Below are 13,358 nucleotides of genomic sequence, written 5' to 3' on the forward strand. Positions count from 1 at the left end.
GGTTATATTACTCAAATGTAATCGTATTAACCGTAAAACAAGTTAAGCCTTCGTTTTGGTCATTAACATTAATCTCAGATAGTACTACAGCGTGAGTCAACAGTCAGCTCATGCGCAATAGGCAGCACAAAAACCCACTGCCCCCGCACTGTGGGCCATAAACAATATCATTATCATCATATCAGCCGATGGACGTCCACTGCAGGACATAGGCCTTTTGTCACGATTCTGAGCTGCATCCAGCGAATCCCTGCGACTCGCTTGATGTCGTCAGTCCATTTGGTGGAGGGGTCGAACAACACTGTGCTTTCTAGTGCGGGGTTGTTATTCCAGCACCTTGGCCTTGGGTCCCCAACGTCCGTCGACTCTTCGAACTATTTGCCCCAAGCATTGCAACATCAGCTTCGCAACTCGATGAACTATATCAGCGTCAGCCCACATTTTATATTATATGTGGGCAAGATATAATTATTACGAACGTTTGCTTCAATCTTCTTTTACTTCTTCTTATCTTAATATTATAAAGCTGATAACTTTGTTTGTTTGATCGTGTGGTTGAACGCACTAATCTGAGGAACTATTAGTTCGAAATGAAAAATTAGTATTTGTGTTGTTGACCTACTTGTTATATCCATGCGACGAGCAAATGGGAACGGAACATCAATGAAAAATGTAGACAAAATATTCCTTTTCAGATTGGCCTTTGGGAAATATAGATATCTTTTAACCGGGCTGTGCTTTTTCTGGTAATCTTTGTATTAAAAATAATGCATATTATTATGGATTCTCAAGAGTTTCCAGGCGAACTTGGGGCATCTGCTTTACCAAATTAAAACCGTTTCTCTCTTATAGGCTTTTCGTGCTGTGGTTACACGATCGCTTCGGTTTGCGAGACGACACTCAAGTGTACGGGGAATCGGTGAGCTGCGACAGGGACGGCTACTTCGCCGAGCTGATCACGCATGCTGACGTCACGGAGCAAGTGATGAACATCCTGCGCGTACTCGAGCGACCACTGGTGGCGCAACGGAAGCATAGGCTGCGGGTTTACAGCGACGTCTACGCCAATGTTGAGGTAATATAATATTTGATGTAACTACGCAAAATATACTGTCATTTAAAAGACTAAGGATTGGAACCAGATTACTTAAGTAACATTATCGCCTACCCGTATTGTTGGGTAAAAGGTTAGAATTATTACGATTTCCTATAATGGTGGAGTTTTGACGGCCTCCGTGGCGCAGTGGTATGCGCGGTGGATTTACAAAACGGAGGTCCTGGGTTCGATTCCCGGCTGGGCAGATTGAGATTTTCATAATTAGTCCAGGTCTGGCTGCTGGAAGGCTTCGGCCTTGGCTAGTTACCACCCTAACGACAAAGACGTACCGCCAAGCGATTTAGCGTTCCGGTACGATGTCGTGTAGAAACCGAAAAGGTGTGTGGATTTTCATCCTCTTCCTAACAAGTTAGCCCGCTTCTATCTTAGACTGCATCATCACTTACCATCAGGTGAAATTGTAGTCAAGGGCTAACATGTAAAGAATAAAAAAAAAAAAGAAAATAAAAGTCCTGGATAATTTTCTGGTTCCAAGTTTGAATGTTTATGATCTGTACAAAAAGTTAGTTATTACTCGACCAATCCAAGTGAGAGTATGTTACTTCACGCAGCTTTCTGATAGGTGTTATTTAAAGTAAAAATAAAAACTTTATTAAATACTTTCATTAAAAAACATTTTATTTAAACCTATTTTTGTATTTATTTTTCAACCATATCAGAAACCCGCGATTTAATATAGTTACTATGGTGCCTAGTTGGCTTGTTCGAGCTATAGATAAAAAAATCGTTTCTAAAAATAAATAAAATCTACTCGTATTATTTCCGTTCTAATTATAATTGATTATTTGGAATGTAATTGACATGATTGATTGCCCTGATGTTCCCAAATTAAGTGACATTCCTACTGTATCTATGTGACGTGGAAATGCAATAGGTACATAAATTTATAGGTGCCTATCTAAATCGTCAGAAGTACTAAAATATTAAAAGTCCCCCAGTTCACGAACAGAACTCATTTCATTAAATAATTCCCTACGGGTTACGCGTCAGTATAGCAAGATCGTCTGCAAAGGCTAAGATGGATTCAGTGTACTTATAGTTAATTATAAACCGATAGCCCAATTTATTTTCGTGACTGATTAAATTGTCTACACACTTACTTACACTTCTTTACTAATAACTATAATGAAAAATATTGGAGATATGCAACTTCCTTGGAACAGGCCCACATTGTATTGATTTTTGTGTATTCCTTGTTTACTGCAAACTGCAACTGAGAATAATACTAGCTACATCCTTTCTTGATGAGTACTGTTTACCAACAAACAAATTAAAACTGACGGTATAAATCACTAGTCATTTCACACCTAATAATAATTAAAATTAACTTGTTCTTAAATTTATGAAAATTGATTTGCCTTAGAACAGTTGGATATAGTTAATATATTTTATATAACATTTAATAAACAAACCATACATTATTTAAAATAAATAAGTTATGAAATGACATGCAAGAAATTGAAAATGAAGGTAGAAAACCTTCATATTCAATTTCTTTGTTGGTAAACAGTACTCATCAAGAAAGGCTGTAGTATAGTCGGCTCGTCATTTTGGTTATTTTGAACCACAGGACCCTCGTCGTAGCGAGTATTACTGGCAACAGAAGGAAAACGCCGAGCAGGTGTACCGCTATGCGGAACTGAGACGTAACAAGGATCAGTTTTTGGCGACTACCCGCCAATACGGAGATTATCTGCATATGCGAAAACTGGTGAGTTTTGATAGAAAACTATTCAAAATGTATCCAGATCGCTACAGTGAGTAATCGCATGAGTAGTTACGATGTGCGATCGATATATTTTAATCAATGACAGTCAGATGATAGTGGTCTTACTTGGAAGAAGTATTTTTATACAAGATTTTTCTATGAATACCTACTTGAACGTCTACAATTTCTGTGAACGAACGCTTTTCGGTTAGGGTAGTAACTAATGAGTGCCGATAGGTAGCACCAGATAACTGAATTATTGTACCTACTCCTATATACTCCTCTATAGGTAATAGATACAATCTCGCAACTGAATTTAAATTTATATTTTTTCTAGGAAAAATATGGCCAATATTACGAAGGCGAAGAAATAAACTATAGGCTACAAGTCAGCGTTTCAGTTCCCGTTTTTGACAGCACCACTGTTGAAGTAAGTACATATACCTAGTAGTTAGTTGTTTGTGCTAATCATGGAATCTATATAAAACACTCCCTAACACTCTTTTGATGTGCCTACTTGAATAATTTCGATGCTAATGCAATAACCCAACCCTATCGAGACTCATTTGTTTAGGTCAATATTTTGGTGCTATTATCGTTGGGTATTATATATAAAAACTTAAATATATATATATATATATATATTTTTTTTTTTTTAATTTTTGGGTATCTACTCACATAGGTATAGTTTCTACTATACCTATGTGAATAGATACCCATTACTTGTCTGATTTAGAAACGACCTTCACCCATCTGTTTAATGGATTAAGTTTTTAGTAAGGTTGCCTAAAAATTCTAGCCTAACTATTATTAACCATTGTTAATTATCATTAATGAAACTTTGGCCAGAAGATTTTGAGACATTTTGAGATATTGAAATTTGGCAGAGAGGTAGCTTATAGTTAGTACGTATCTACTAAGAACGGATTTTGCGACAGGGCCGGATTAAAGAGGTCTAAGGGCGGACGAAGTCGCGGGCGTCCGTTAGTTTTGATAAAAAACACTTTTCATCCATTAAACAGATGGGTGAAGGTCGTTTCTAATACCGATCTTAGACAATTATACAAGTTATGGCAATTACTCTTATTCTTTTGTTTTCCATATTCGAATTATTTTTAATTAATATAGTAGGTAGGTACAGGTATAATTTACTATCAGATAAAACTTAGTCAGGTGATAATAATTCCAAGTACTTTCCTCGGTAATATAAGCACTAATCTGAATTATCTAGGCATTTATCATTGCTATACAAATGTTATAAAATCTTAATAGGGATCTTAATAGCTGTTATTAACACAAATCATTATTGTTTCAGAATATTACAATAACATTAGATGAAGTAAGTATTTTTTTTAATTGGTACACCAAATATTTTAAACTATTTTAAAATGAAGGCCTTATCATCTCACAAACCAGCTGAAAAATACAGGTAGGTACAGGTACACTTACCGGTAGGTGGCCCGTTGGTTCAGTGGTTAGCTAAGCATTACCTCAGCCATGACCTTAATGAAGTCTTGGGTTCGAGTCCCGGGTGAGGCAATGAAATATTGGGTTTTCATTCTTCCATGAAATTCTCAGAAGCCCGGAATAGGGAAGTTGGAGGTGCCACACCCCTCTGTGAAGTCTGCCAATCCGCATTGGGCAAGCGTGGAGAAATATTTACCTAAGCCCTCTTGGTCTGAAAAGAGACTCTTGCTCAACAGAGAGCCGAATATGAAATTTTTTTATGACAATAAAATAAGTAACTTTTGTTTTAGCAAAACTTAGAGCAGAGAAGCTATTGTGTAATTTTAATCTTAATGTATAAATGCGAAATTACCACCGCCACTGATCCAGAGTCTAGACAAACGACGAACTCCCACTCTCTATACTAATATTATAAAGCTGAAGAATTTGTTTGTTTGTTTGTTAGATTGAACGCGCTAATCTCAGGAACTACTGGTCCGATTTGAAAAATTCTTTCAGTGTTTGATAGCCCATTTATCGAGAAAGGCTATAGGCTATATATTGTCCCCGTTTTCCTACGGGAACGGGAACCACGCGGGTGAAACCGCGCGGCGTCAGCTAGTCGAATTATAAAAACATCGTTACAGAATATTATTGTCTTACTCACTTTTTGCAGTACTGTCTCATCAATCATAAGCACAGAAAACATGTCATAAGTTGAATTAATATTTTTTGCTTATCTTACTTTGTACTATTTTCAGGAAAAACAAAGGAACGCCACAAGAACGGTATGTTCTTTTCATACATTTTCTAAAATCTATATTATAAATCTGAAGAGTTTGTTTGTTTATATCAATCTTGGTTTTTTTCGTTTGAATTTAAAATTCATATTGTGTTAAAAAAGCTCATATACCGAAGAAGGCTGTAGACTATACAAGGTGCCCCGTAATTAATGGATAAAACGCAAATTACACCACCTAACTATCAAAAACTAATTAGAATAGTTTTGAAAGGTTAGGTTGTTGACCAAGTTAAATTTTTCATAGGATTTGTTTCGGACAAAATTGCTGGTAAAAATGCCAGCAATGGTATTTTTAAAGCTGGGAGGTTCTAAATTTTCAATACATAAAGAAAATTACTTTCTTTCTTTAATTAGTTCTTCAGAATGTTTTACAATATCTGCACACTTGCTTTTTACTAATGCATTCATTTGAATTGAAATTAAAAAAATTATAAACATAAAAGATTCAAGTTCATTACCAAATAATTAATATATTTGTAACAAGGAGTCTTGACAAAATTGCCTTTTGCTTTCAATAAATATCATAGTTTTAAATAAACTAAATATCATAATTACTAAACACGCAGATTATGACGGGGATCGGATTATGATTACGAGTTTATCCGTTATAAAGGATTTTTCAAAATTCACCTCACACAGGCGAAGTCGCTAGTCTGAGATAACATGGAAAGGATTGATTAAATGGATTGATTAAATACAAATACCCGGTATTACATTGTTTTACGCTGTATTAAAATATTAATTTTTAGGATCAAAATAATGTGCGTCGTGAATACAAAGATACCCAAACAACATTCCTACGTAAATATTCGCAAATATTTTGTGCAATTCATTGTTATGGGATTTAGTGATTTCCAATCAGACACAGTTTTAATCCAACTTTAGACTTTAGGTTTAAAAAATTTGTAATTATCATTCAGTAGTGAGTTGTCATATGCCTAGAAATTGTTGTAAAGAATATTTTTGCAGACAATAAGTAGGTATTGGAATTATGTATTTTTTTATAAAAATAGACAATATTTACTTAATAAAAATTCGCAACATTTATGACCACAGATTTTGAGATTTGGTTTCATACAAAGCTTTGTTTTGTTCGTATGTAGGTAATTTAACTTGTGGTCATTTGGACCACAATAACAATCAACTTATTGATGTAAAGTTTTAAGTTATAAAGGACATAAATTGTTTGATTATAATTAAATATGCAATTTAGAAAAGGGCACATGTCTGATAATTTAAAATGTCCAGGAATTAAACAAAATACTAATTATTTTCCAAACCAGTGTATAATTTCCAATCCAATGTATAATTTAATTATTGTGTCATTTTGGTGTTAATTAGCCTTCGAAAATTACTAAAATTATTTATTTTTAAATATGTTGTTAGATATATTATATTTGTAAGATGTATGTATAACCGACGTCAAAAAATAATTCAATAATATGCAATTTCGAAAAGAGCACATTATTTTCGAAATTGCATAATATTGAATTATTTTTGACCTCCCCGTCAATTAAACAGGTATAGGTATTATATTGCCTTTAGTTGTGAAATTGGCGAAAATCGAAACAGAATTTATTTTTAAATGCTTCAAAATTCAAATCATATGGATATAAGAGTACATACCTATAACAAAATAGATTAATCAGTTTTAAACAGATTAAGAACTGATACGATACCAGAGTCCGGATTTTCGAAACACTTATAAGCCACGTGACGTAGGTAGGTTAATCACGGGTTGTTTAATTTTTTTTTATGAAAGATAAAAGTCAAAGTCTAAGTTCATTTAAAATGAATAAAATTTATTGTTTAGTTTCATCAGAAAATATAATATTTAAAGACTGCTTGTACTTTGTATTTTTCAATTCCCATTTCGATAAACAATGTTTTATTTGGTAACGATTGGTAAATGACAATTGTTTTTTTACTTTTTAAGAGTTGTTGCCTTTTTAAATTTTTAATTTAGTTTTTATTTTTTTTTATTGAGAAAGAATAAGGAACTTAGCTAACTTATCCTAATAACTATACAAATCATGCCCACGTGAAATGATGGCAAGAATACTGGCTGCATTTCCGCGTTGGACAACCAGGCTGATACTTTGCGCAAAAAAATGAGCCAGCTTTTCTGTCACCAGTCGAGGCAACAAGCCACGGTGAAATGATTCGGTAAATTTTTTTGGTAGGTACTGCGACTCCATGGCCCAAGGGTCTAAACGGCAAAAGGTACAAATATGTAACTCTCTGTCAGAGAGGCATACTTATGCCACTTAGCGGTTCCAGCGTTTTCCGCTGCGGCTCCCGGTCTTGATTCTGTCTCCCTGTTATGACATGGTGCTAATGTGTCAACGCATGTAGCGTCCCACATTAGGGCCCGCCCCATTTCCCAGGGAACTAGCGTCAATCCATCAGGTCTCTTGCCATCATCCCGACTTATTCCTGTCGGCTCGATTAGCGCAGGAATATTTATGGTGGCAAGAGCCCTTTTTATTATATCATTATTTATTTTAATTAAGGTTTTAATTATTAATTTATTTACTTTTAGTATCCCGTGAACCGACTGCTGGGTGTAGCAGGAGTTGACATACCCCTTGACCATCTCAAGCTGATCCTACCTTACCATTTGGTGAGTATATATGACAACGTATAACAGCCTACGTATAGACTTACGTCATATCTTCTTAAGGGCTTTTCACTTGTTGCCTTGACGATAACGTTGTACCTATTCGTAGAAAACAGTAATATATACGAGGATAAATATGGCGCTGGCATGTACTTATGCGTACTTTTCCATAGAAAAAATACTACCTTTGTAATATAACTCTAATAATTGAATATTGGATCGGAATACTTAAATTGTCTGCCGCCTATCAACTATGCGTTTTAGTTTATGGAGTAGGCACATGTGAATTAATACATATTTTAATAATCAATTTTCTTATTCTTTACAATCCTATTGCATTAGAGATGCAGACTAAACATGAGTTTAGCTGCCCTTGGCCCGTTTACCGGACTTATATTATACTAGCGGACCCCCGCGACTTCGTCCGCGTGGAATTCAGCTTTTCACTAATCCCATGGATTTTTCCGGGATGATGTGTTAATCCAGAGTAAAATTTATTTCCATTCCAAATTTCAGCCAAATCGCTTCAGTAGTCGCAGCGTAAAAGAGGAAACAAACATACTTACACACTTCACACAAACTTTCGCCTTTATAATATTAGTGTGACAACTTTCAAGGATAATAAATTAATAACTTATAACATTATGTACGTATAATAATTGGCATATTCAAGTAGCAGATATGTATTAACAACTTGCCTACCTAACTGTATAGTGTATGCCTCACATATGCAACACGAAGATATTGTACACAGAAGTGCATCACAAACAATATAGATAACACTGGAAAGTTCTGATAAAGCTGGAGTGGGATTAAAGTAGATATAAATATGGATGAAACCGGTGACCCAGTATAAAAATTAGTTGATTTCTCATAATAGAAACATAAATGCTCGCTTGAAATAAACATGACAGTGATTTAAACTATACTAAGTCATACTCGAGGAGTACTGTTTACTAGCAAACAAATTAGAAATGAGGGTAGAAAACGCATGTCATTTCATAACTTTTTTATTTTAAATTATGTATTGTTGTTTTATAAAATATTATTCAAAATATTTTAACTATAACTAATCGTTTAAGGCTTAATTAATCAAATGTATTTTCATTAATTTAAGAACAAGTTAATTATAATTATTGTTAGGTGTGAAATGACTAGCCATTTATACCCTCATTTTTAATTTGTTTGTTGGTAAACAGTGCTCCTTGAGTATATGTAGGATTTTCCATTTTTAGGCGCACGCTTGACCAAGGAAAAAAAGATTCGTTTTTTACTTTTGTAATTTCTGAAGTGAAAACTCTGCAGGTTTTTATGTTTTTTTCCGAGAAGCACTAGATTAAGTGACATTGTGGATTAGATTTTACTAATTTTGGGTACTTTCAAACATAAGACTACACTACAGGGGCCTCGTATCATTGTTACGGCTGATACGACGGTAGCTACGCCCCTGGATGAAACAAAAACAACAAAAGTGTTGTTTTTTCATAAGAATTAATAGATAATCCTAATACCACCTGACTGACTCAGAAAATGCGAATCCTGTGAACTTGTAAATAAAAAATAGTTTTCAATCCTTTTCCTTTTTTAGATTTTTTAGATTTTCATTTAAAATGAAAATCTAAATGAAACTCATCCCCTAAAGGATCAAGTAGATGTTGGAAGTGTACATACAAATACATATATATATAAATGTTGTAATATTAAACTTGATATACCTCCCTAAAAGTACACAGACGTACCTACACGTAAAACAATATAAAAAATCAGAGCAGCTAAATATCATAAGTGATGTCATAATACTTAATCAATCAATCCGTGTTTCGCAATTACAAATAACATTTTGCATCAATTAGGTTTTTCAAATAAATATATGGATTCGAAGAAAAATTCATACGTAATTTATCATTTACGATAAAGATATTATCACAGTTTGATAATGAGTAATTTTGATGTATTTGTTTATCTATCTTCTGTAGGTATATATATATATATAATCGAAAGGTCACTCATCACTAAATCTCGAAAACTTACAAAGATGAAAGGCAGAAAAGGGTAGTAGTTTATAGTTTACAAATCTCTGCTAAGAACAGATTTTGCGAAAGGGCTAGAATAAGGAGCTCTAAGGGCGGACGAAGTCGCGGGCGTCCGCTAGTTCATCTATAAATTAAACTTGCTACCATCGACACAGCATACGTCTCGCTTTCACGAGCGCAGAGAGACAAACCTATGTGTATCTATACTAATATTAGTTTGTTTGTTTGATTGAACGCGCTAATCTCAGGAACTATTGGTGGATTTGAAAAATTCTTCAGTGTTAGATATCGAGGAAGGTTATAGGCTATATATTATCCCCACATTCCTACGGGAAAAACAGCGCGGCGTCAGCTAGTCAATGATAAACTACTAGCTACTTCCATAATTATAAATAACTAGTAGACGTCGCGCGGTTTCACCCGCGTGGTTCCCGTACTCGTAGGAATACGGGAATAAAATGTAGCCTATAGCCTTCCTCGATAAATGGGCTATCTAACACTGAAAGAATTTTTCAAGCATCAGCCGCATGGAGATATGGGATTTATGGGCTGAACGAGATTATAATAGTTCATCTCGTGCCGTGACCGTGGTTAAACTTTAAATCCACACTTACAGCCAGTTTTTTCATGTAAAGCTAAAGTAACAGTAAAAGTAGTAAGTAGTAAAGAAGGCTTTATTTTTCAGTGAATAAGACCGACCGACTTATGATTTATGACGTTACTTTGACTGTTACTTGCGATGAAGAAACCGGCCGTTAGTACAGTGTGCGTATGAGTTCAACGTCACAGCTAACTTTTTTTAAACTCGTTAATTGTTTTTTTTAGGTTGGAGCCGGTGGATCCTTATTCATCATTGATCATCGCGGTAATATCGTAATCCACAATAACGCCAAGCCAGTCGTAAGTATCATCGGGTTAATAAATTAATAATTGATTGATTAACATCTGATCTGTATATTATAATTAGATATTATAAGTTCTAGAGCCAATTAGAGAGAGAGAGGAATGAAAGACTCGATGGTGTAGTCAGAATGGAATGGAATATATTCAGACAAAAAGGCATTATTAATATTTACAAAAATAAACCTACAAAAACATACATACAGCCGAACGTAGAACCTCCTCCTTTTTGGAAGTCGGTTAAAAATAAGAGCACGCGGCAGTGCAGATGATGTGGTCCTCCAATCATACAACCTTTGAGCAAATCAGCGATACATAAATATGCCGCAGTAGCCAGGTAGCTGCCGTTCATTGGATATGTAAATAAGCCTCTTTTATTATTGCTTTCACTCCGATGAATATTTTCATCATCTTCATAGACTGAGCTACACGAGGTATTTAATGGCACCAGATATAATTATTCAGTCACAGCTGTGGGCGTAACGCACATCCTTTCATCACAATACAAAGAGAAAACGTATATAAGACATCTGAATTCGACCTTACGTAGTTACTAGATTTGTAGTAATAACCAGAGACCCAATGTTTTTCAAAGGGTTGTCCCTAAAGTACAAGTAAGTGTCTTTTAATTGGTTTTTTGGCGAATTGATAAAGTTAAACTATAAATTTTGACGGGGATGGGCTAGGTTAACGAACTTCAAATATGGACTTAGATCACGTTCATTAGGATAATGACCAGCTTACGACAATGTCATAGATTAGATAATTATCATGGTAACATAGGTAATATCGGGACACTGAAAAATAAAGGTCAAATGAAGACCTCCAAACATGAGGTTACTTATTCATTGTAATCAACGAAGTTCATTATCATTGCCAGCAGCATTTGTAGCGTAATATACCTATCTAGGTAATTAAGGTACAAACTAAAAAATACCTCCAGTAACTTAAAAAATCAAAATTAAGTACTTCTAGGTACTAAAATAAACGAATTTGAAATTGTATTTGCATTTGATTTATTATTTTGTAATGTTCCTATTTTTCAGTTTGACGGCGATATACTGAGGCCTGGATACCGCACTGTCGACTTCTTAGACGTGGAACAACCGGCCAAAGATCATTATCCGAGACACTATCCACCGGAATGGCTAGAGGTATGCACCTAATGCGTGATTATAAATAGTAATAGTAATAGTAGACTCCGCACCACGAAACAAGTCCCGTAGACGCGGCGCTAATGTATTAATGGCGCTCAATGTCATTTGGTAATGGCGGAGTTATTCATTCAGTCATTTGTGTAAGGCGCTGTCAAATTTAGTTAAAGTTTTACTCCGCGGAACTTCTTTCGTGGCGCGGAGTCTAGTGTCTAGCAACATAAGTAAATACAATAATAGAACTGTAGTTACAGAAAATACAAATTACAAAAAAGAATAAAACAACTAACATAAATGCATACAGGCGATAGAATCACGTACATTAGCCACAAATTGTTATAATGGCGACCCCACGCATGAAAGCACAGTATTTATATCTCATGAAAGCACAGTATTTATATTTCGCCATATCTTCAGTTCACTTAGTGGGAGAATTGACGATGTTAAACGTATCACAGAGCTCGCTGGTTGCAGACAGCACAGGACCTTTGTGTTTTAGTAAACCTAACAAGACTATGTTGAAGAGCTTGACTATGACCGAAGAACAGAACTATGACCGTAGAACAGGACTAAGACCGAAGAACGAAGAACAGGACTATGACCAGCAATGGATGTCCAATGACTGTTTTGATGATGTTGTTATGCGAGTATAATATGATCACTTGCTTGTTTTGTTACTACTAAAAAGAGTAATTAAGCAAAAAGTACCCTTTTGCCGTGATGTAGTGAAAATTAGACAAACGATATCGATATTCTTAATCATAACCAATATTGAAAATATTATAAATTGTTTATTGAAAATACAATAAGGAACTTAAGCTAACTTATCCTAATAACTATACAAATCATGCCCAAGAATACGGCCTGTATTTTCCGCGCTGGACAGCCAGGCTGATCCTTTGCGCAAAGAATTGAGAACCTCCTCCTTTTTGAAGTCGGTTAAAAATGAGCCAGCCCTTCTGTCACCAGTCGAGGCAACTAGCCGGATTGAAATAGTACTATAAACTACGAAATATTGCAAGAATTATACACACTTAATCTTCTATTCACACTATCTTCTATAACGAGATTATTTTATTCAGGGATTAAAAATGCATTTGTGGATTAAACCTAGGATATTAAATCACATTATTCATTTTACGTAATATCGGATAATCCGAAATAAATAAGATCGATCTTGTCTATTTTTATCATATGAAAATGATTTAAAAGACATAGATAAGTTCTCAGTTAAGCCAACTAGGATACACATAGATAAAGAGTTTTTTTATAATAGATAAATAAATAAAATATATTCGGACAACATATAGGTACATCGCTATCAAGTTGAAGTAGTGTTATGGTTACTTAGCTGATTAAAATATATATTTTAATAATACAAAAATACTAATATATAATTTTATATACACCCAGACGCTTAAGGAAAATATCTATAAACTTTTAAAATATCAGACGGGTATTTTAGCATTTTAGCGCTCAACGCGAGTGGACTATGACATCACAAACAAAAGACAATTTTGTATTGGTTGCCTTTTTTTTTTTTTTATTCTTTACAAGTTAGCCCTTGACTACAATCTC

At 34.5% G+C, this 13,358-nt stretch overlaps 1 protein-coding gene across 2 annotated transcripts in view; it reads left to right on the forward strand.

Annotated features, from left to right (window-relative positions):
• LOC112052182 (voltage-dependent calcium channel subunit alpha-2/delta-3) overlaps positions 1–13,358 on the forward strand; it is a 39,594-nt gene that overhangs the window by 13,057 nt on the left and 13,179 nt on the right. For both annotated transcript variants that reach the window (XM_052886367.1, XM_052886368.1), the window contains exons 8-15: positions 853–1,075; positions 2,688–2,828; positions 3,163–3,255; positions 4,141–4,164; positions 5,033–5,059; positions 7,616–7,696; positions 10,552–10,626; positions 11,673–11,780. In XM_052886367.1, coding sequence (XP_052742327.1) covers positions 853–1,075; positions 2,688–2,828; positions 3,163–3,255; positions 4,141–4,164; positions 5,033–5,059; positions 7,616–7,696; positions 10,552–10,626; positions 11,673–11,780 — 772 coding nt within the window. The remainder of the gene's footprint in view (positions 1–852; positions 1,076–2,687; positions 2,829–3,162; positions 3,256–4,140; positions 4,165–5,032; positions 5,060–7,615; positions 7,697–10,551; positions 10,627–11,672; positions 11,781–13,358) is intronic.

Source organism: Bicyclus anynana, chromosome 17, assembly GCF_947172395.1.
Source record: "Bicyclus anynana chromosome 17, ilBicAnyn1.1, whole genome shotgun sequence".
NCBI classification, from domain to species: Eukaryota; Metazoa; Arthropoda; class Insecta; order Lepidoptera; family Nymphalidae; genus Bicyclus; species Bicyclus anynana.